We start from the raw sequence: 25,003 nt of genomic DNA, 5'->3' as shown, positions 1-25,003 counted from the left end.
GACACTTGTAAATTAAATACTTTTATATACAGTGTATTAATCTGTAATACAATTTTACGAAATGGATAATGAAAAATAATCCAAGGAGCTCTACAATATTTGTAGAATTAAAAGACAGCATCAATGGATGTCATGCCACCCCCACTTCATGTGCACAAACGTTAAATCCAAAAATACAATATTTAGGTTACAGCTGCATCTGGGGTGAAAAATTACTGACTTTATTATTGTTATTTTCAGAGCTTTTAATATACTCTCATCATAAAAAGAACTTTATTAACATTTATTTATCTTCAACAAGAATCCTTTTATTAAGGATACCTCAGAAATCTGAAACCAGAATGAAAAAAAATAGTTTTTGCTCAAAATGGTGTTGTTTCCAAACAAAGGGAAAAAATAAACATATATCGGCATCGGCCAAAATGAGCTGAAAAAAATCGGCATATCGGATATCGGCAAAAATCCAATATCGTGCATCCCTATAATGAATAGTAATCGTAGTGCTAATAATAATTGCCCTACTTTAAACTAACACATTTAGTAGTTGTTCATTTTTATCATGTTTAAATAAAAAAGTCAGTATTCATGTTTGAATGGCATAAAGCCTCACTAGCTAAAGGGATAATCTTTAGCGTCTTGCATCAATGCACCAAAAGCTATTTTACCATCTGACGCTAAACTAAAGGAAATGTAATTTCATTCAGGTGTATTTCACTTTAAATAATGCGTTTTCTAAATGAATAAATGCATTAAGGATGCACGTGGAGCTGCTGTCTCTGCCTTTTCTGTTGTCGTAGTTTGGTTTCCACACTTCAGGGTAGCGCTGTAATTGCTTGACCTTCATCCTTTTGTTCGGTTTCTATTTGCAAACCTTAAAAATGATTTTTTTTCCATCTCTGCAGATGCAGGCTGGCTGAATGCTGCATTGATCCGTCTTTTGTTCCAGAGTTAACTTATTTTTCAGTCAGCCTTACAATAGTTGTTTTGCTCTCTCTGTGAATATTTAAATGAACCGATATCCTCATCCAGCCGGTTGTTTTGGAAAGTGTCGCGTCTACTTTTAGCGTGAGAACAGTACAAACAGCAAACGCTTGTCATAGATGAATGTGTTTTCCTCACAGTGGCATCTCCAGTCTCTGGTGGCCGCATATGATGCTAAATAAAGATGAGTGATCGACTTCCTAAACCTTAAAGTCTCTCTCTCTTTCTCTCAGGTCCCCCATTGCCGAGTTCCTGTTATCTGGTGGACCCAGTATGACTTGGCTGGTTGGGAATAAGTTAGTCACCATTACAACCAGCGGCGGGTCACGAACCCAAGCCCTTCTGGGTCTGGACATGGTGGAGAGACCCGGAGGAGGAGAAATGACCAGGTTACAAACATTTAAACACAAAAGACCTTGTTTATGTCCTCAGTCAGTGAGTATCTTACCATAGGTTTTGGACATGATGAGCATGTTTTTTTTTTAAAGGGTTTTTATAGTAACATTATTACTATCACTATACCATGGTCCTACACAGTACTTTTTGGGGAGGACCTTTTATTCCCTTCTTGTTCTTTAAATCTATTTATATCTGCTTTAGACTTACTCTAACTCTGGAATATGACAATTATTAGATATGAATTATTTAATCCCCTTAAAGGGTTAGTTCACCCAAAAATAAAAATGATGTCATTAATTTCTCACTCTAATGTCGTTCCACGCCCGTAAGACCTCCGTTCACCTTCACACACAGTTTAAGATATTTTATATTTAGTTAGAGAGCTTTCTGTCTCCCCATTGAAATTGTATATTGTACACTATACTGTCCCTTTCCAGAAGGAACAGAAAGGCACTACGACTTTATTCGGCATTGTCTTCTCTTTCTGGTTTGTTTTCAATCCACGTTCGTGACCCAGAAGAGAAGACAATGCTGAATAAAGTCGTAATTTTTGTTATTTTGGGACCAAGATGTATTTTCGATGCTTAAAATATCTTTAACTGTGTTCTGAAAATGAACAGAGGTCTTAAGGCTGTCGAATGACATTAGGGTGAGTCAATTACATTTTTGGGTAAACTAACCCTTTAATGGGATTTTTCTTTTTGGGAATGTTTGCCACAAGATGTTTCGACACAAACAGGAAAAGGAAGATGTGACTGTGTTTACTTAGTCTTGTAAGCGAGTCTAAAGATGGGACTCTGAGTGGAAAATGTAAAGACAAATCCATATTATATGACTCTTCTGCAGGTCAGACCCGTCTCTTCACACGCGGCAGGCGAAAGAGGCTCCGGCTAAACTGGAGTCACAGTCGGGCCAGCAGATCAACACCAACACTCGCACACGAGTCCGCTCCATATCAGGTGCTAATGCACACAAACACATCCTCAGCTCCCAGATCCAGTTAAACGGCCCCTATCCCACACTTTTCTGAAGGTTTTCTTACTCCAAAAAGTGTTCATGATCATTTTCCACAGTCCGACCCATAAAATTAAATAGTCAGATGTACCTTTAAGACCTCTATATATAAATAATTACTTTCATTACTTTCTTACCTTCCATGTGAAACCATTAATAGTTTCTTAGCCAAGTTGCCAAGTTTCGGTTCCCATTGACTTCCATTGTATTTTTGTCCATAAAATGGAACAAAAATGGCTCGCTTCCCGCAACTCTTTCAGTTTTTAGAGTTGGACTAGTTTATAAGAGCACAATTATGATCATAATGAGGCTGTAAAAGCGGACTGAGTTTACCTGTTCGGTGTGATGACGTTTAATCTCCTCGACAGATTCTAGTCTCATTTAGCAACCGCTTTTTTCCAAGATGAAAAATGTAAATAAATATTAGTTAACTTTCTAAAATAGAAATGTTGTTTTGGCAGTGAATAAAAGTTTGTTGAAGTACTAAAATGACTCAAATTTAATAACTAAAGGCATTAAAAAAAACGAATAAAAATGACAAAAGCGCAGCAACATTACTGAGACACGGGTAAAAGGGATAGCTCAACCAAAAATAATCTTGGTAACCCAACAGTTGACGGCACACATTGACCTTCATATAATTTTTTTCATACTGTTGAAGTCAATAGCAACTCTTTGGTACTCTTTCTTATTCTTCACAATATCTTCTTTTTTGTATAATAGTAGTAGGAGTATATACTAGTTCTCAAATCTAGATTGGCATGATTTTTCAAGTACTTATTCTTTAATTTCTCTCTTGAGGTGGCCATGCTCTGCGGGCCGGTCCAGCTCACAGTCTGAGTCCCCTGGTGGCGTCTCCAGAGGGGGAGTACAGCGGCCCCCTGCCTCTGCCCGGCCCCCCGCTGGAAGTCCTGGGGTCCCAGAGGGGAGTGGAGGACCACGCGCCCCCCTCCACCTCCCAATCCTCGCCGCCCTTCAAAGACAAGTCCAGCCTGGCCGAGTTTGTGCCCATGTTGACGCAGGGCTGGGCCGAAATCTTCATCCGCAGACCCTCAGGTATCACAGACGCCGAAAATATCAAGTGAAGGGGTGGTCGTTAAAGGGATATATATCATTATCATATATATCAAATATCATTAAAGGGATAGTTCACTTTAAAATGAAAATTCTGTCATCCTTTACTCGCCCTCAAGTTGTTTCAAAAAGTAGGAAAAAAAATACTATTGAAGTCAATGGCTCCAGTTAACTGTTTGGTTACTGACATTTTTCAAAATATCTTCCCTTGTGTAAGAAGAAAGAAAGTCATACAGGTTTAAAACAACTTGAGGGTGAGTAAAGGATGACAGAATTTACATTTTAAAGTGAACTATCCCTTTAGTCCAGCCTGGCCGAGTTTGTGCCAATGTTGATGCAGGGCTGGGCCGAAATCTTCATCCGCAGACCCTCAGGTATCACAGACGCCGAAAATATTAAGTGCGTTTATTAACGAGAGGTGGACGGTAACGAAGTACATTTACTTGAGTACTGTACACTGCAAAAAATGCTCTTCTTACTCAGTAATTTAGTCTTGTTTCCAGTCTAAATATCTAATAATTCTTAAATCAAGATGCATTTACTATACAAGTAAAACGACATAAGATATTTTTTCTTGTTTTGTTGGAAATAAAATCAAAATGAAGAGAGTTTTTGCTTAAAACAGGCAAAACTATCTGCCAATGGGGTGAGAAAAATAATAATAAGAAGAAAAAAAATTATCTTGTCATTTTACTAATCTAGTAAATGCATCTTGATTTAGGAATATTTCGATATTTGGACTGAAAACAAGTGAAAAATACTAAATTAGAAGAGCATTTTTTGCAGTGGACTTAAGTATACTTTTTAAGTATTTGTACTTTTCTTGAGTATTATTTTTTCTGTCAACTTATTACTTTTGCTTCACTACATTTGAAAGACAAATATCGTACTTTTTACTCCACTACATTTCTATCAAGATCCTCAAAGTCGAAAGTCATAATTAGAAAGTATGTTTCAGTTTTCTGAAAAGATTAGTTTAGTTGGCATACACTTGATGCATGTCTCAAAATGTTAAAAATGTAAACGTCTAGTGCGTTCGTCCTTAAGGGTCCCGTTCTTCGCGTGTTTTCGAAGCTTTGATTATGTTTACAGTGTGCAATATAACATGAGTTCATGTTTCGCGTGTAAAAAAACACAGTATTTTTCACACAATTGACTTATCTGTACAGCGCTGTTTCCTCTGTCCTAAAAACGGCCTGATGATTTCCTTGTTCTCTGAAGTCCCGCCTTCAGAAACACGTAACAAGTTCTGATTGGGCCAGCGCCTCCCGTGTTGTGATTGGACAGCAGCTTAGCACACTTTGCCCTGAAAGGTCCCGCCTCTTACCATAACGGGGAGATGCAAGCGCTCAATGCGCGCTCTTATCCTCGTGGGAGAGCAACGAGACCACGCCTCCTATTTTGCGTGCTCTTGTGGGCGGAGGGTTCGTCAACAAACGGTTCTAGTGACGTCATTACAGCAGGAAGTGCAGCGGTGTAGTCCAAACCGGCCGTTCGCTGTAGGCTTTGAAAGGGAACTTCTGTTAAATAAAATATCTCGCTTGGCATTGATTTTTGAGCGTTATCATTTTACAGGTATTATTTATGCTCTAACAGCAACATTACACACTAACTAAAGTTTGAAAGATGGAATCGCGAAGAACGGGACCTTTGAAGTGACAGCAGCTTTGTAACTTTTATACAAGTATTTAAAAAGTTAGTCATATGCTAGTATGTCGGATGGAGCGTCACTGACTGGATTAAACCATGATGGCAAAATGTGCATTTATACAACAATAATAAAATAATGCGTTGACATAAAAAAGGAAATTTACTTTTGATACTAAAGTACTTTTAAAAACAAATTCTTCTGTACTTTTACTCAAGTAAAAATCTGTTTTTACAACTTGTAACGGGGTAATATTTGACCAGCAGTGCTTTTACTTTAGCTAAAGTAATAGAGTTGTGTAGTTTGTCCACCTCTGGCATTAACCTTGGCCCGGGTCTGTAATTATCGCCCACTTGCTCTCAGTTATGACACATTTGTGCAAAGCACTAAAAATGTAATCATAATAACCCCTTTCCAAGGGCATTTCAGCGGCGCATGAGCGCACATGCGGCCCGCAGGGGCTGCCGTGCCATTTTGAAAGTTTCATAATAGTTTGACTCACACCTGCCGTGCCCACGGGCCTGATTTTCCGCATGCTGCTCTCCTCCGCCCCCACCTCTAAATGAAGAATAGCTCGGGAGCATTTCGCTGAGTTTTATATTTTTGCACTAATTACAACGTGTCCTTGAATGCTTTGCTTCTTGAAGAGTTACACAGGACGTGATGCTTCTTCAATAAGACTCCTGAGGATTTCACAGTGTTGCTATTGTGGTTTTCTTCCTTTCTCGATTTGTCTGTCACGTTTTCTCTCTTTCTTTCACAAGTCTTGCTTTATAGAGCTCTTGCTGTACTCTCAACGGCTTTTATGCGTTTTAGTTTCAGTGTTTTCTTATTTTTTTAACCTTCCGATCTTGCTTTAACTCTCTGTCATTGTTGAGTTTATATGATGAGAAATTCTGTAGTAGTAATGAAATACAATAGTGCAAATAAACTAGTTGTTTATGTTATTAATAGAGTAATACACATATGGTAAAATATATATATATATATATATATATATATATATATATATATATATATATATATATATATATATATATATCTTTTTTTTTTTTTTTTTTTTTTTTATAAATGTAAATTTATATTAAAATATAGCTGCAAGCAGAAATTATTGGGGCCAAACACAACATAAGCAAACAAGGAAGCTAGCAGCAGACCAACTGCAAAAGGAGTGAAGACATTTGGAGATCATTTACAGTAAATCAATACATTGAGTTTTATAAAGGCAATTTCCTGTTTTGTTTAATTAAGTAATTAAACAAATTTAATTTTTTTGTGTCCCCAGAGTGCCCCCATACATAGGCATGTCATATTCGGTTAAAATATGTTTTTTTTTTCACTTAAAATCAAAATTGACAACTTGCGAACCTGCTATTCCGATTGTCCTACGGTGTTTTCATCTCGATTGGACTAACAGGTTTGAATATATTCACAAAGTTGTTTAAACGCTAAATCACAACGTTGAACAAACCATAAGGCGAAACCAAGCATGTTTGGTGTAATTGGACTCGAGTGTAATGAGGTGACATTAGAAAAAAAATCTGAAAAAAAAATCCAAAGCTATAAGCATGTGAATATTTGATTTGGCTGGAAACGTCTCAGGCTCCTTCAGGTCATTGTGCTGATGACCCATACAGAGTTTCGTAATGATATACTAATGCGTTCATGAAATACAGCATTTTAATACAAAATTCAAAATGGCCGATATGGAAAAAGCATGCTGCCTTGAATCCAATGAGACCACTTTTAGGGCAAATCATTCAGAAGTTATAAGCAAAAATAGCCATTTGTCATATCTCCAGACCAATAGGTGATGCCGAAACGCAGCGTGTATCCTCAGGTCATGCTTGTGATGATCTGTATTAAATTTGGTCAGAATACAATGAAGCGTTGCGGAGATACAGCCCTATGTCTATTTCCACAAGCTCTACATAAATGTTATTCAGAAACACTTTGAATTGTCTAAAATTCCATAACTTTTGGGTTGGTATTGTCTGAAGATGATCTGGTTAGATTTGTGTGAAAATCGGATAAAGGAGAAGGAGGAGGGGATCTAGTAGGAGTTCAAAAAAGTCTGGGTTTTTTGGCTGAAAAATGACTCAATCGAATTGTGTTGAGCCAGGGAATTAGAGGAATTATTTATTTATTTTTCTTAAAATGATTAGCACAAATGTAAGTGCAGCTTTAGACAGTTGGTATCACGAGAGCGATTGAGTTTGAGACTACAAACTTGCTAAAGTGTTACTTTTTCCTATCTAGGCAGGAAGTGACATCACACATTGTGATCCTTCTGCCTTCTTTATTTTTCATTCAACACGTGACATAAAGAGACCTCCTCAACTTTTATTTTAGTTAAAAATTATATTCTGACCTTCAAATATGTACAAAAAATATTGCAAATACGTGATATTAAACCAAGTAAACAGTCGTTGATTAAAAATATGCCAAAATAAAATCAAGTAAAGTGTTTATTCATTTATTTATTTACCCTTTCTCTCTGTATAAATAACAATCTAAATGGCTCTGGTGCCTCAAGGCAATAAACCCATCCGAATATTTCATTAGTGTCTCTGTGTAATTGAGTTCGCTGGATGTGTGATGCTGGGTGGGCAGATGCTGATGCAGATGTTGGTTAAATGGATAAATGGGCATAGCTGAAGGTGTGGACAGACAGCTGGAGGTCTTAACACGACGACATCCTCTTTTGTGTGTGTTGGTTGATGAATTCCTCTCAGGTTAAAGACAAAATGCACTCACTTATGCTCTTAAACTCTGTCGTTTTAATATGTTAATGAATGTGGCATTGTTAAAGGGTTAGTTCATCCAGTAATGAAATTTATGTCATTAACTCCTCCCCCTAATGTCGCTCCACACCCGTAAGACCTCCGTTCATCTTCACACACAGTTTAAGATATTTTATATTTAGTCTGAGAGCGTATGCAAGTGTATGCACACTATACTGTCCATGTCCACAAAGGGAATAAAAACATCATCAGAGTAGTCCATATGAGACATCAGTGGGTTAATCAGAGTCTCTTGAAGCATCGAAAATACATTTTCGTCTAGAAATAACAAAAACTACGACTTTATTCAGCATTGGCTTCTCTTCTGGGTTTGTGTTCAATCCTGAAATAAAGATTAAAACGGTTATGAATCAGTGAATCGATCAATGATTCGGATCGCCAGTGTCACGTGATTTCAGCAGTTCGACACACGATCCGAATCATGAATTAATACGCTGATTCATAACCGTTTGAATCTTTATTTGAGGATTGAAAACAAAAGCGAAAAATACCATCATATTACGCTACGCACATACAGCGAGTGCATTTAGCCCAGAAAGCAGCATTGTTTTGGATGTTCAATATGTGTGCCATTGTGCAATATACAATACAACTCAGGTTGTGAACTAGCCTGACGTGGTCATACTCAACTCTAGTCAGAATATGAGTCTGCTGCTCCATTGGGCTGTGATTATGGGGCGCGTTTCAACCGAACCAGGGAAGACCTCAATTGACCTACAACCAATCAGAGCAACGGAGAGACACATAATGTTAGTTTTAAAATGTCAACAGAGCTCAACTGCACTGTGTTGCCAAGTCTGCGGTTTCCCCGCCGGTTGTTTTCTATATCCGCGGGTTGAAGCGACCTCAATTATGTGATATATAGACCCAGGAATGCGAATTTTAGAGGACAACCTTGCCAAAATAACACACATTTTACCCCCCAAACGCCTTTTTTCCCCCAGAGATCCCCCTGAGAAGATATTGGTCTTGTTTTGGGCTAGTAGTTGGCGGGTTTTGTTGTAAAAACTTGGCACACTCGGGCGCTGGAATAAACAATCTTTTCTGGTGTTGTAAAAAGAGTTTAAGGACACACAGAGTACTTACCCAACATGATCATCATTTTAGAGAGGAATAGTGAAGGTGAATGCAGATACGAACAAGCTCTCCGTTTAGGATTCGAAACAAATATAATCCAAGCGCCTTTGATGACGTGGATGAGTACGTTACCGTTTATCATCTGTCCGTCATCGTCTAAAGCCCGCCCTGATGATCTCATTGGCCCGTGGTAACACTGTGAAGCGGCTTTGAAACAATCGTCATTGTAAAAGCGCTATACAAATAAAGTTGACTCGACTTGACTTGAGATCAAGATCCTATAGTTCAAGTCCAGACCGAACTGTCTGAGCTCAAATGTTTTGGGCGGGGCTGAGTTTGGCTGGCATCCAGGCTAGTTGTGAACATTATCCCTATGCCTTTAGGTTGAACCAAGCAAAATTAACTACAAGTGTGAACACACCTAAAAATGACTGTCCAATTGTCATGTATATGACTGCATTTAAATCATAAGTTGTCTCTGCTCAGGTAACACCAGCTGGCTGATGTGTCTGGAGAACCCTCCGAGCCCCTTCTCCTCTGAGCTGGGCAATCTGCCGCTGCAGGAGCTCTCCAGTGTGCTGATGGCCATGGACGGGGTGAAGGAACCCCAGAGCGATGCCCCTGCTGCCCCCAGTGATGGTCCCCAGCCGCAGGGGAAGCCCTGTCCCATCCAGCGCTCCAACACCGGTGAGCCAGTGTCTTTTTTACAGAGCTGAAATGGAGTTCGAAGAGTTGATTTTTTTTGCTAGCTGTTATATCAGGTGCTCCAGTTTTTAAAGAAAGTATAATGAGCTGTATAGCATATTTCCATACTACTGTGGCCTGTCGTGATTTATTGAGGAATCTTAGTTATTCAGTTATTTGAGATCAAATACATTTCAAAAGGGGCTATATGTAGATTTCAAAAACCATATGTGAAACCGTTGTGTACTACAGTCAGCAACTTATTGTTAAAGGGTTAGTTGACCCAAAAATTATAATTTTGTCATTAATTCCTCTCCCTCATGTGGTTGGACACCCGTCAGACCTCCGTTCATCTTCAGACACAGATGAAGATATTAGTGTTGAAATCCGATGGCTCAGAAAGGCCTTCATTGACACCAATGTCATTTCCTCTCTCAAGACCCATAAAGGCACTAAAGACGTCGTTACAAAGCCCATCTCACTACAGCGGCTCTACAATCATTTATGAAGAGAGAGAATAGTTTTTGTGCCCCAAAAAACTAAATAACGACTTATAAAGTGATACGCCGATTTCAAAACAAAGCTTTGAACCGGTATGAATCAGTGAATCGATTCATTTCATTGTTGTTTTATTAACACTCAACAGTCCAGAACAAACCAACTAATCAAAGGTGAACTCAACCAATCGCCACACAGCCTGAGAACAAGTGATGGGATGATTCCTGATTCAGGACGCTTTGATTTTTTTTGTGTCCTCTTTTCCTGAAGCTCTTTTCTCTTCCCTTTGCTCTTTTTCTTTCATCCACGAATTTGACCTGAAAGGCATATTTCTCTTCCATAGCAGCTCAGTTTCTGTCATCTGCTAATATATTCCCTTTATGCGTGTGATTTGAATTCGACTCGCATAAAAATATTTTGTGCGCCATGTAGATGAGATTGAGAATATAGTTGTAGAAAACGGACATTTCACTTTTATGTGAACATCTTTTATTCAACATCAGTATTTGAGGTTAAAAAGGAACATGAATGTCTAAGAAAAGTGTATTTTTTTAGATTTTGTCACTTGCTTTATTCAAGTTTTAGTACAAATTAATTTAAAGTACAAGAATGTTCATGTACAAACCCGATTCTAAAAAAGTTGTGGCACTTTGTACAAATTGTGAATAAAAAAGGAATGCAATAATTTAGAAAATCCCATAAACTTATATTTTATTCACAATAGAATATAGATAAAAGTTAACATAGCAAATGTTGAAAGTGAGATATTTTGAAATGTCATGTTGGCTCATTTTGGATTTCATGAGAGATACACATTCCAAAAACGTTGGAACAGGCAGCAATAAGAGGCCAGAAAAGTTAAATGTACATGTAAGGAACAGCTGGAGGACCAATTTGCAACTTATTAGGTCAACTGGCAACATGATTGGGTATAAAAAGAGCCTCTCAGGGTGGCAGTGTCTCTCAGAAGTCAAGATAGGCAGAGGTTCACCAATTCCCCCAATGCTGCGGCGAAAAATAGTGAAGTAATATCAGAAAGGAGTTTAACAGAGAAAAATTGCAAAGAGTTTGAAGTTATTATCATCTACAGTGCGTAATATCATCCAAAGATTCAGAGAATCTGGAACAATCTCTGTGTGTAAGGGTCAAGGCTGGAAAACCATCGTGGATGCCCGTGATCTTCGGGCCCTTAGATGGCACTGCATCACTCACAGGAATGATAATGTAATGGAAATCACAACATGGGCTCAGAAATACTTACAGAAAAGATTGTCGGTAAACACAATCCACCGTGCCATTCGCTGTCGCCGTCTAAAACTCTAGAGGTCAAAAAAGAAGCCATATCTAAACATGATCCAGAAGTGCAGGTGTTTTCACTGGGCTAAGGCTTATTTAAAATGGACTGTGGCAAAGTGGAAAACTGTTCTGTGGTCAGACGAATCAAAATGTGCAGATCTTTTTGGAAAATTTGGACGCCATGTCATCTTGTCCCTAAAGAGGACAAGGACAACCCAAGTTGTTCTCAGCGCTCAGTGCAGAAGCTGCATCTCTGATGATATGTGGTTGCATGAGTGTGTGTGGCATGGGCAGCTTACACATCTGGAAAGGCACCATCAATGATGAAAGGTATATCCAAGTTCTAGAACAACATATGCTCCAATCCAGACATTGTCTCTTTCAGGGAAGACCTTGCATTTTCCAACATGACAATGCCAGACCGCATACTGCATCAATTACAACATCATGGCTGCGTAGAAGAAGGATCCGGGTACTGAAATGGCCAGCCTGCAGTCCAGATCTTTCACTCATAGAAAACATTTGACGCATCATAAAGAGGAAGATGCGATAAAGAAGACCTAAGACACTTGAGCAACTATAAGCCTGTATTAGAGAAGAATGGAACAACATTCCTATTCCTAAACTTTAACAACTTGTCTCCTCAGTCCCCAGACGTTTGCAGACTGTTATAAAAAGAAGAGGGGATGCCACACAGTGGTGAACATGGCCTTGTCCCAAATCTTTTGAGATGTATTGATGCCATGAAATTTAAATTTCCCTTAAAATGATACGTTTTCTTAGTTTAAATATTTGATATGATATTTGATTTCTATAAAATATAGAAATTTGAAACTTCCACATTATTGCATTCTGTTTTTATTCACAATTTGTAAAGTGCTCCAACTTTCTTGGAATCGGGTTTGCAGTCTGTAACAATTTGCGCTCTAGCGGCTAATAAACAGAACTGCATGTGTCTTGCGGAAGAACATTGCAGCCGGAGCTATATCTCTCTTTTTATGTCTATGGCGAGTCACGCAGGGGCTGTGGTACCAGACCGGTCTAAAATAGTCCCAGTATAAACACTTATTATAATCAGGGTGAGACAAAAACACGGTTTGGAAAACAGATTTATGCTGTTTTCCAAATTATATAATTATATATAATTTCTCATTATATAATATTTGTAAATCTTGAACACAAAAAAAGTTACGGACAGCAGCTTTAAATAATAGAGTAATAAACCACAATAATTAAATTCATGTTAGGCAATTAATTATTTTAATGAATTTTATTATTTATATATTGTTTCAAAATTGTTTCATCTTTATTTTTGGATTAATTTTGAAATTAATTTTTTAAAGATTTTTAAAATGCTTAAGTAACTTTTAGAGGTACATTTGCACACAGAGGACATGCTTCAACTCTCATGTCTAAAAGCAGCCTGTTTTGTAAAGCCTTTCAGTGTCAAATCACATACTGAACCTGCTTTATGTGATCAGCTTGTGTTTGTGATCGGAGTGTCTTTGTGCGGGTTTGATCTTCAGATGGCTGTGCATGTATTAGAGTGACTTTAGGAGAGTTTCTAGACTAATCGCAGACACCGTAGACGCTCCTCTGCTCGTGGATCTGATACGGTTTGTTGTGTCGGCATGTTGTTAACGGAGCACATGCTGCGTCCCACAGATTCTGTTGTGCTGGAAGAAGGTGGGCGGAGCAGAGCAGCCGTGTCTCCAGCGGAGTCGAAGGAGCTGGAGGAGTTTGAGGCCGTCCCTTCTGAACCGATCTTCATGAGCACCAGTGGGACGCCAGCTGGGACGCTGAGCAGGGTGAGAGACGGACAGATCACATCAACACAATCATCATCCTATCATTTTGACATGTAGAATATAGTCATTTTTTATTGTTATCAATTTATAAATATAATAATCTTACCATTACATCTAGCCATTCAATAATTATTACAATAATAAAAAAAATCACAATATTAATATTTGCTATTTTTTGCTATTTTATTCACATTATTAATATTCATATAAGTATATTATATATAAACAATCACAATATTAGAGATATTATATGTATATATATATATATATATATATATATATAGAGAGAGAGAGAGAGAGAGAGAGAGAGAGAGAGAGAGAGAGATATAGAGGTGTGTGTGTGTATGCATGTATGTATAGGTCATGTGTTTATTAAATAGCTATCTATATTAGTTTATATTTTAATTTACATTGTAATATATATAATTTATATTATATATGTACATTAAAATATATACATTTTTTCGTATGTATTTACATCAATAATATTAATATAATTATATTATTTATTATCACAATATTATGTATATATGTATGTGTGTGTGTCAGAGGGAGTTAATAGTTATAATTATATATATATATATATATATATATATATATATATATATATATATATATATATATATATATATATATAAATGTATGTATTTGTATATGTGCGTATGCATGTATGTATATGTCATGTGTTTATTAAATATATATGTATATTAGTTTGTTATAGTTTATATTATAATATATAATATTTATATTATATATTTACATTAAACAATATATACATTTTTCATATGTATTCACATCACCAATAATCAGATATTTCTATTATTTATTAATAATCACAATATTATGTGTGTGTGTGTATTTATATATATATATGAACAGAATATATAAATAATATCATAAGTTTACTTATAAATAAAAATAATAATAAATGTGGTAATAATTATATAATATTAAGAATAAAATAATAATATTTCTCCATGTAATTTCTTGTCTATACTCTCAAGTCCTCCTCAACATCTAGTCAGGAGGATAAGTCGACCCTGGAGGAGGTGAGTGAAGGCGGTATCCCAATCGACCAGCCACAGGCCCTCTCCAGCCCTGGACCCCATGACGCTGACCTCACCTTCTCCCCAACCACCCTGAATAAGTCCAGCTCGTCCCCAGAGCTGCAGACTCTGCCCGAAGCGTTTATTAAAGCCCAGAGTGCCGCGGAAGGAGAGGTGCTCAGCTCCAAGATCCAGACAGTCCCGGCTCCGGTTGAGAGGGAGGCTTCAGGAGAGAGCGTTGGGTCCGCCGGCCCATCCAGCTCCAGCCCCAGTGTCTCCGTCTCATCCTCATCCACCTCCAGGATGAGACTGGAGTTTCCCACGGCCCCGACGGGACCCCTCTCTCCCAGCGGACACAGGCCCCGCGGACACACCATTTCAGTGTCTGCACCCTCGTCCCGCAGAGAGAGGAAGATGGAACGAGACTCGTACCACAACCGGGGAGGGCCATCCAACGCAGAGAAGAACTCAGGACTCAGTCCCAGGTGAAATTAAATCATTCTTCCAAAATCTTTCTACCTTCGGTTTTACACATTATATTTAACACAAGTGTATTCATGCAATTACCGTATTTTCATCACGTCGGAAAGGTCGCATGACGCAGGTGGAAGTGCCGACCCAGTGATAAAATAAACGTGCAAAGACTAAATCAAACGCCTTTACACAAACATGAGTGAGTCATCGAGTCGATTCGTTCAAACGCCGACTATCTTAATGAGTGAGTTATCGAGTCGATTCGTTCAAACGCTGGCCATCTTAATGAGTGAGTCATTGAGTCGATTCGTTCAAACGCTGACTATCTTAATGAGTGAGTCATCGAGCCGATTCGTTCAAACGCTGACTATCTTAATGAGTGAGTCATTGAGTCGATTCGTTCAAACGCTGACTATCTTAATGAGTGAGTCATCGAGCCGATTCGTTCAAACGCTGACCATCTTAATGAGTGAGTCATCGAGTCGATTCGTTCAAACGCTGACTATCTTAATGAGTGAGTCATCGAGCCGATTCGTTCAAACGCTGACCATCTTAATGAGTGAGTCATCGAGCCGATTCGTTCAAATGCTGACCATCTTAATGAGTGAGTCATCGAGTCGATTCGTTCAAACGCTGACTATCTTAATGAGTGAGTCATCGAGTCGATTCGTTCAAACGCTGACCATCTTAATGAGTGACTCATCGAGTCAATTCGTTCAAACGCTGACCATCTTAATGAGTGAGTCATTGAGTCACTTACCATATTTTCCACACTATAAGTCGCACTTTTTTTTCATAGTTTAGCTGATCCTGCAACTTGTAGTCAGGTGCGACTTATATATCAAATTTAATTCATACAGACTGACAAGAACAAACATTTACATCTACAGCTGCAAGAGGGCGCTCAATCCTGTAGCCTACCCCTGAAAAAAATTGTTCAAGCATTTGTGGACTCGTTCCTCCAGCTCTGGCCATCTTGCTTTCAGTCCACAATTAGCTTTCTGTTTTCTTCATAACAGTTAAAGTAACCTCTGCTTTTCCCTCACAAGTTCCTCACTCACTATAAACTTTCTTTCTTCTGGTCGATTATGTGTGCTTCTGCCCTAATGCGACTTATAGTCCGGAAAATACGGTACACTGAACACAGGCCACCGTTTTTAAGCATCTTTTATCAGTTATATGTTATACACTGCCATTCGAAAGTTTAGGGTCAGTCAGATTTCAAAACAAGAAAAGAAATAATTTCATGTTTAGAATATGTATTTAATTGTAATACAGTTTTTCATTTTAATGTTTTTTATCATTTATATACCATAACACAAAACTAATTTCATGAGAGTTAACTAAATTATGGTGAAAAAAATTCTTGGTTAAAACTTTGACGTGCAAATTTCAAGAGCCATTTATTAAAATGCACCCTGGGACTAGCCTAGAAATCTAGATGCACCCTAGCGGCAGCAAATCTAATCTGCCGTGAGTGTCGTCTAGCAACTCTCAATACCCTTCTGAGCTGTAAACGCCTAACTCTTGACGGTCCCATCACATCGTGTATAGAGTCGGTGGGCGGGGCTTAACATAATGACGCAGAGTTAACTTTTAGTAAACACAGAAGCTGGCGAACGGCGGTCTTTCGAATCAGCTTTGACCGCGACACTGGAAGACTTGGAGTTAAGCTTTTCTCTGAGAAAAGAACAAAGAACGGCACTGAAGTCATTCTTAAAAAGGGAAGATGTGTTCGGAGTTTAGCCGACCGGATACGGCAAATATATATTTTGTCTGTCAGCGAGCTCTGCTTCACCTTCGTTGCTCTGGTTGGTGTAGCGCTATCCTATCGCGTGCAGAGGGAGTTTGAAAGACAACCGTTTATCCGCCCCTCGGATTGAGCTGTCAATGATGAGTTTCCAGACCAAACATCTGGATGTGGGTCTGGCTTGTCAGGCTACCCTGGGACAGTAAATAGGCTGTTTTTTTAGCCTAAAGTGCATCCACCCTTAAACCACATCTACCCTGTGCTTAAACCCCATCTAGTGAGAAATAACATCACGCTCCTATGCCTCATCAATAACACAATAATACATAATATGAGAACCATATTCTCTTAGCCAACCTTCAACACATTATTTATTACTCACACATTATAAAAATACAGAAGATGAAGTGTTGAGTGGTTGCAGTTGCATCATGGATTTTTTTTTTTGGGTTGTCTCATTTATTTTGCAGATGTTTCACATTAAAAAGTTTATTGCATATACTTGAACTAAATACAGGGACAAAGCCCCATGTGGGGAAGAGCCTCCTGCACAATGGTGTGTTGGTTTCTGTTTGAAAACTACACCGCAATTCAAAACTATCGACAATCCATGACAGCGAGCGTCAAACGTCTCCGTCCATCACTCTGTGTGTAATGGATGGCGTAAGCGTCGTCTGATTTATGCTTAGCAAACGTTACTGCTCCTGTAATGTCTTTTTGAACGGCAGCCGTTTGAGCTCTCCTCACCAAGTGCTGCATTTTCCAGGAAAAGCAGAGTATTTTATAGAGAGTAATGATATGGCTGGAAAGCTTCATTATTTTTCATTACTGTCATCATCCATTGCCCCTGTTGACATTAAATCATCCTGCCTTCTTCACTCGGCTCATTTTGTAAAGTGAGGCGCTTTTTGAGTTTGAGCGCTTTTAAATTGTTGCCTTTTAGACTTAGAATTACTTGAAAATGACTACCATCCATCTTTGTGAAGTTCAGCGCTGCCAGAGTCTGGCGATCGATAGGCTTGTTTTCTTATTTATAGAGAGACATCCAGGAAATCTAGTGAGTTTCCCATAAACACTTTTTCTTTCATCACGGGCCCGTATCGGTCTCGGTCAAACTAAGAGATGTTGTCTGTCTTTTTCTTGAAACAGTTTACAGTCCATTTGAAACTGTTGTGAGCAGATTGTAAGATGTTGGGTATAAGGCATCTCCGTTTGGATAAAGTCACAATCACTTCCTAATGAGGACTGAAGCTCCCTGTCACTCAAAAACCATTTCCTGTATGGATGATTATACCGTATTGTTCAGAATATGATGTTTTTTTTCTCTTACATTTGAAAAAAGGGTTCGTCTTCTATTCAGGGTCTAGAATTGTACATCAACAATACACCAGCAACGATAGGTGGCACCCAGACAGACAGATCACAGACAGACAGATTAAAGACAGACAGGCAGACAGACCAAAGATAGGCAGACAGACAGACAGACAGACCAAAGATAGGCAGACAGACAGATTAAAGACAGACAGACAGACAGATTAAAGACAGACCAAAGATAGGCAGACAGACAGATTAAAGACAGACCAAAGATAGGCAGACAGACAGATTAAAGACAGACAGACAGACAGATTAAAGACAGACCAAAGATAGGCAGACAGACAGACAGACCAAAGATAGGCAGACAGACAATCAGACAGACAGACAGACAGACAGACCAAAGGAAGACAGACAGACAGACCAAAGGAAGACAGACAGAGACAGACAGACCAAAGGAAGACAGACAGACAGACAGACAGACCAAAGGAAGACAGACAGACAGACAGACAGACCAAAGGAAGACAGACAGACAGACAGACCAAAGGAAGACAGACAGACAGACAGACAGACCAAAGGAAGACAGACAGACACAAACCAAAGGAAGACAGACAGACAGCCCAAAGATAGGCAGATAAAGACAGACAGACAGACAGACAGACAGACCGACAGAACAAAGATAGGCAGATGAAAGAGAGACAGATGGACAGATAGACCGACAGACAGACAGACAGACAGACCAAAGATAGGCAGATGAAAGAGAGACAGACGGACAGATAGACCGACAGACGGATAGACCAACAGACGGATAGACCGACAGACAGACAGACAGACAGACCAAAGATAGGCAGATGAAAGACAGACAGACAGACAGACCAAAGATAGGCAGATACAGACAGACAGACAGACAGACAGACCAAAGATAGGCAGATGAAAGACAGACAGACAGACAGACCAAAGATAGGCAGATACAGACAGACAGACAGACAGACCAAAGATAGGCAGATGAAAGACAGACAGACAGACAGACCAAAGATAGGCAGATACAGACAGACAGACAGACAGACAGAACAAAGATAGGCAGATAAAGACAGACAGACAGACAGACAGAACAAAGATAGGCGGATGAAAGAGAGACAGACGGACAGATAGACCGACAGATGGATAGACCGACAGACAGACAGACCAAATATAGGCAGATGAAAGAGAGACAGACGGACAGATAGACCGACAGACAGACCAAAGATAGGCAGATGGAAGAGAGACAGACGGACAGATAGACCGACAGACGGATAGACCGACCGACAGACAGACAGACCAAAGATAGGCAGATGAAAGAGAGACAGACGGACAGATAGACCGACAGACGGATAGACCAACAGACGGATAGACCGATAGACAGACAGACAGACAGGCCAAAGATAGGCAGATGAAAGACAGACAGACAGACCAAAGATAGGCAGATGAAAGAGAGACAGACGGACAGATAGACAGACGGACAGATAGACCGACATACGGATAGACCGACAGACAGATAGACCAACAGACGGATAGACAGACAGACCAAAGATAGGCAGATGAAAGACAGACAGACAGACCAAAGATAGGCAGATGAAAGAGAGACAGACGGACAGATAGACCGACAGACGGATAGACCGACCGACAGACAGACAGACAGACAGACCAAAGATAGGCAGATGAAAGACAGACAGACAGACAGACCAAAGATAGGCAGATGAAAGACAGACAGATATATATTTTTAGTGTATATGAATATATACTTATATCATTAGTTCAGTGCTTCTGTGGTTAGTTAGTTGCACATCCTAACCCTGTCTTTCCATATTGTGTTAGCAGTGCATCATGTTTTCCATTCGATTATTGTCAAGGGAAGGTTTATTTTAAGTCCTGGCTTTTATTAGACTGGGTAAACCCAGCCCGATCTATCCTGCGTCCGCTACAAATTATTACGGGAAGCAATCACAAACTGGCTTATCCACCTGGCGCGATATTGGCGGGTTTAACACGATGACGATAGAGAAGCGTCTCTTGCACGACCGTCAATCCAAATCCTTTTAACCTCTCGACAATGCTCAATGGCGTCTTTAGTTTAGCCAACAATCGTTGGAGTGGGTGTAAATACTACTCACTTTTATTCGTTTTTTTGCAAAACCTGCATAAATTGCTCTCTGCCATTGCTGCTCCTGCAAACCGCTGACCAATGCTACAAACCAGCACGTTTGTTGACACATTTCCTGCCTGGAGTTTTCCCCTCTTGTGCAGTAGAAAATACAGAGCAGACTCCCCAGACTAATGTTCAATCTTAAAAGATTGAGCTTGGTCTGGTGGGAGCCAGACAAGGGTTTTATCCTAATTTGCAAAGTTGTGCTGGGCCGTTTTTAATAGGTCTCATGAGGAGGGGAGAGTGTTTCAGGACACTTCTCCTGCTCTGACCTCATGCTCCGCGATCGAGTGGAGTTGGATGCTTATCCTCTCCAAACTTCTTCACCTTTAACTTTGATGTTTTTCCTGTGTGATGAGGTAAGTTGTGTGTAGGCAGATGAAAGCTGTGTGAAGCTCGAGTGGGATTTTAAAGGTATCAGGTTTAATGTGCGCTTGTGTTGGAGTGGAGGATCAATAGATGGGTGCTCTACAGCAGTCTGACCTTTGCTCCTCTTCCCTCTGTCTGCAGCTTCGTCTTCCTGCAGCTCTATCACTCGCCGTTCTTTGGCAATGAAGCCAACAAACCCCTCCTGCTGCCCAAATCTCAGGTCAGGTGACAGTGTCTCTTTTACATCTTTTATAATTTGGACGAATCTCATGAAAACTTTAAGGTCATTTTACAGCGCAAATCAAAAGAGAGAAATAAGATATTGGTAACACTTTACAATAAGGTCTCATTTGTTAACATTAGTTTGCTTCTACAAACATTAGTGAAAGAATGTGTTGCTCTCAGGAGCTCAGTGAGCTCAAGTGTGGTACCGTGATAGGTTGCCACCTGTGCAATAAGTCCATTCCTGAAATTTCCTCACTGCTAAATATTCCACAGTCAACTGTTAGTGATATTACAAAGTGGAAGCGATTGGGAACAAAAATCACAGAGTGGGGTCAGCGCATGCTTAGGGTCACAGTGTGCAGAAGTCACCTACTTTCTGCAGAGTCAATAGCTACAGACCTCCAAACTTCATGTGGCCTTCAGATGAGCTCAAGATCAGTGTGTAGAGAGCTTCATGGAATGGGTTTCCATGGCCGAGCAGCTCATCCAAGCCTTACATCACCAAGAGCAATGCAAAGCGTGGGATGCAGTGGAGTAAAGCAGCCGCCACTGGACTCTAGAGCAGTGAGACGTGTTCTCTGAGCGACCAATCACACTTCTCTGTCTGGCAATCTCATGGACGAGTCTGGGTTTGGCGGTTGCCATGAGAACGGTACTTGCCTGATTGCCGTGTAAAGTTTGGTGGAGGGGGGATTATGGTGTGGGGTTATTTTTCAGGGGTTTGGCGTTGCCCCTTAGTTACATTGAAAGGAACTCTTAATGCTTCATACCAAGACATTCTGGACAATTTCATGTAACCAACTTTGTGGGAACAGATTGGGGACGGCCCCTTCCTGTTCCAGCATGACTGCGCTCCAGAGCACAAAGCGTCGGTCCATAAAGACATGGATGAGCGAGTTTGGTGTGGAAGAACTTGACTGGCCTGCACATCTGAGCTCAACCCGATAGATCACCTTTGGGATGAATTAGAGCCGAGACTGAGAGCCAGGCCTTCTCGTCCAACATCAGTGCCTGACCTCACAAACGCGCTTCTAGAAGAATGGCCAGAAATCCCCATACACACACTCCTAAACCTTGAGAAAAAGCCTTCCCAGAAGAGCTGAAGCTGTTAGAGTAGCAAAGCGTGGGCCAACTCCATATTAGATGTAATGTACATGTAAAGGCAGGCGCCCCAAACTTTTGGGAATATAGTGTATGTGAGTTATATAAATACTATTTGTTGTAAATCATTTATTTAATGGAACAACATTTATTTAAAAATGTCTAGATGGGGCATTTTAATATCTGTTTTTTACTATACTTTTTCTAAATATAATGTTAATGGTGTGAAATGAGAGACATGTCTTTGTGAGATTCTTCCAAACACTTTTCATTGGCCTGTTTTTATTATTATTGGCTTATATTAATCTAGTCTGGTGTGGTGTTCACAGCTGATAGATCGTGCTGTTAAGGTCTTGGATCAGATGCCTCCGTATGACACTCACAAGATCGGTGTGGTGTTTGTGGGAGCCGGCCAGGTAGAGCCATCCTTCTCTTTCCAATTTGCTGTTTGAGATTGGTTTGTAGGAAGTCTTTATGATTTATGGTTGTTTTTTATCAGGCAAATAACGAGGTGTCTATCCTGTCCAATGAGTACGGCTCTAACCGGTACGCTCAGTTCCTCACGGGCCTGGGGAAGCTGATCCACCTGAAGGACTGCGACCCAGACCAGATCTTTCTGGGTGGACTGGATCAGTACGGAGACGACGGCGAGTTCACCTACTGCTGGCACGATGACATCATGCAAGGTCAGAGGGCATTAGTGTCACATCATCGTATTATTTATTAGTAGTAGTAATAGTAGTAAGAAATGGAAATAAAGAATGATTATTATTACTCTGTCATAACAATTATATTTGTTAGTAAATACTGTAGCTATTATATTGCTATATATTACCAAATAATTTTCTTAGTAAAACAACTATAAGAATATGTATTTTTAATTCTAACAATTATTTTATATTTAACATTATTAATATAATTAAATATAATATTACTTTTAAATATAATAGTAGTAGTAGTCATATTTATTATTTCTTGTTACTACTGCTATTACTAGCTAAGTTATTACATTATTATTAATATGAATAATAGTAATTATATAATAATAATTTACTATTAATACATTTTTAATGAAATAATTTATAAGAATTTGTTTTATTATTAATTCTGTATTTTTATTTCTTACTACTAACAGTAAAAGTAGCAGTAATAATAGCTAGTGGTGGTAGAAGTAAGAAATATAAATGAATTATTATTATTTTTATTATTAAGATATAGTATTATTTATAATAATCATAGTTATTAGTAATTATTATTATTTTTCTTTCTAATTATCAATTATTTTATATTATTTCTTATTACTATAATATTAATAGTAGTTGTAGTAATTATAATGTATATATATATATAGTTATATAATATTATTTTTATTTCTAAAGATCAATTATTGAATATTATTTCTTATTATTATAATAATAATAATAATAGCATTTGTAGACATATGAATAATATATATTTAGTTATATAATAATAATAACAATAATAATTATAATTATTATTAGAAAGTTTTAAGAAATAATGTACTAGCAAACCTTTTATGATCTAGTCAGAATTTCTTCACTCACTTTTGAATTTAAGCGACGATTATAATAGAATAATAGTAATAATTAGTATTATTCATTCTAATATTTATTAATTTAATACATATTCTTATTTTTATTCTTGTAACATTTTTTATTATTTACTATTAATTATCAAATTAATTAGTAAATTGTCGCCTTTGGCTTGGCTTGCTCAGTTGGGGACACTAAAATTATGATCTAAGTTATGCAACTAAATATACAAATAAAATTAATTAATTAGGTCTTAATTAATTCTATAAACTATAACTGATCTGCCAACATTGTTGCTATATGATGAATTAAAATAATCTGATATCATCACCGTTTTCTCCAGAAAGACTGTATAGCTGAATCAAATTGTGTTGCAATATTGTCCTGTTTGACACTGTGAAACAATCATCATTGTAAAAGCACTTTATAAATAAAGTTCATTGATTGATTGAATTATCATATTCCTTGAAAAAGCTAACACTTAGAAAACTCCAGGCAAACCTTTCACAAGCTCAAGTACGGTGAATAGACTTTATGCGCTTCAGTCATGTGATCCATTATGGAGTATACTGAGCTCATTATGGGAGGCGTCTGAGGACACTTAAGTGTTCATAAAGAGAGCGCCGAGCACGAGCTGGAAGCCGCCGCCGCCGCCGCGTCTGACTAATGCTGATGTTTTCTTCCCTCCGCAGCCATTTTCCATATAGCCACTCTTATGCCGAACCGGGAGAGTGACAAGGGCTGCTGCAATAAGAAACGCCACATCGGCAACGACTTTGTGGTGGTGGTTTACAATGACTCCGGGGAGGAGTACAAACTGGGCACCATCAAGGTGTGTGAGAGAGTCCGTTCACACTGCATTACTGGTTTTGCCTCATTCTGTCTTACTGAGCCATTTATCAAATATGACATTTTGTGTGTTGATGTTGACAGGGCCAGTTCAACTTTGTGGAGGTGCTTATAAAGCCTCTGGACTATGAGAGCAACCTGGTCACGCTGCAGTGTCGGAAAGGTTGAGATAAACCGCTTTCCTTCAGATATTAGTGTTATAGTGAAGCAGAAGTGACTGCATGTATGTGTTGTTGTGCTTTGCAACCCTGTGACTCCTCGTTCTCTCTCAGATCTGGAGGGTTTGGTCGACACCAGTGTGGCAAAGATCGTTTCTGACCGCAACCTTCCACTGCTCGTGAGACAGATGGCGCTGCACGCCAATGTGAGACTCCTCGGCTTACTTTGACTCAATGTTTTTTCATCCTTTGTCTTTTTTTCTTCTTCTTGTGTTTCACAAATCTTGATAGAGAAAAACATTTTTACATTTCCAATCCCCAATTCACTTTCTCTTTCACAGCTTGAATGGTCAAATACAAACACAATTATGTCAAAATCAGGGGTACACAAATCAAATACTTGAGTAAAAATACTAATAGCCTAATAGACTATTACTCCATGAAAAGGTTTAAGTAATCCTTTTCAATTTTTACTTGAGTAAAAGTACAAAAGTACTTGATTTTTAATATATTGTTTTGTTCCGAATATAAGACTTAGACTTAGACCGAGAGATGCTGCTTTCCCATCAGTCCAGCCAATTTAATATAAGACTTTTTTTTCTTAGAAATACATCTGGAAAAACGGTTTCATCTTATATTCAGGGTCTAGACTTTACATGTCAATAATAAACCGGTGGCGCTAAATACATGTAAAACGAGTGT

At 38.7% G+C, this 25,003-nt stretch overlaps 1 protein-coding gene across 2 annotated transcripts in view; it reads left to right on the top strand.

Annotated features, from left to right (window-relative positions):
• tsc2 (TSC complex subunit 2) overlaps positions 1 to 25,003 on the top strand; it is a 77,286-nt gene that overhangs the window by 44,613 nt on the left and 7,670 nt on the right. For both annotated transcript variants that reach the window (XM_067440789.1, XM_067440788.1), the window contains 12 exons: positions 1,215 to 1,370; positions 2,227 to 2,339; positions 3,196 to 3,450; positions 9,484 to 9,684; positions 13,141 to 13,283; positions 14,288 to 14,814; positions 20,557 to 20,635; positions 22,071 to 22,157; positions 22,241 to 22,427; positions 23,987 to 24,126; positions 24,228 to 24,306; positions 24,416 to 24,507. In XM_067440789.1, coding sequence (XP_067296890.1) covers positions 1,215 to 1,370; positions 2,227 to 2,339; positions 3,196 to 3,450; positions 9,484 to 9,684; positions 13,141 to 13,283; positions 14,288 to 14,814; positions 20,557 to 20,635; positions 22,071 to 22,157; positions 22,241 to 22,427; positions 23,987 to 24,126; positions 24,228 to 24,306; positions 24,416 to 24,507 — 2,059 coding nt within the window. The remainder of the gene's footprint in view (positions 1 to 1,214; positions 1,371 to 2,226; positions 2,340 to 3,195; positions 3,451 to 9,483; positions 9,685 to 13,140; positions 13,284 to 14,287; positions 14,815 to 20,556; positions 20,636 to 22,070; positions 22,158 to 22,240; positions 22,428 to 23,986; positions 24,127 to 24,227; positions 24,307 to 24,415; positions 24,508 to 25,003) is intronic.

Source organism: Pseudorasbora parva, chromosome 4, assembly GCF_024679245.1.
Source record: "Pseudorasbora parva isolate DD20220531a chromosome 4, ASM2467924v1, whole genome shotgun sequence".
NCBI classification, from domain to species: Eukaryota; Metazoa; Chordata; class Actinopteri; order Cypriniformes; family Gobionidae; genus Pseudorasbora; species Pseudorasbora parva.
The sequence above is the reverse complement of the archived record's forward strand: the minus strand, read 5'-3'. Positions and strand labels throughout refer to the sequence as shown.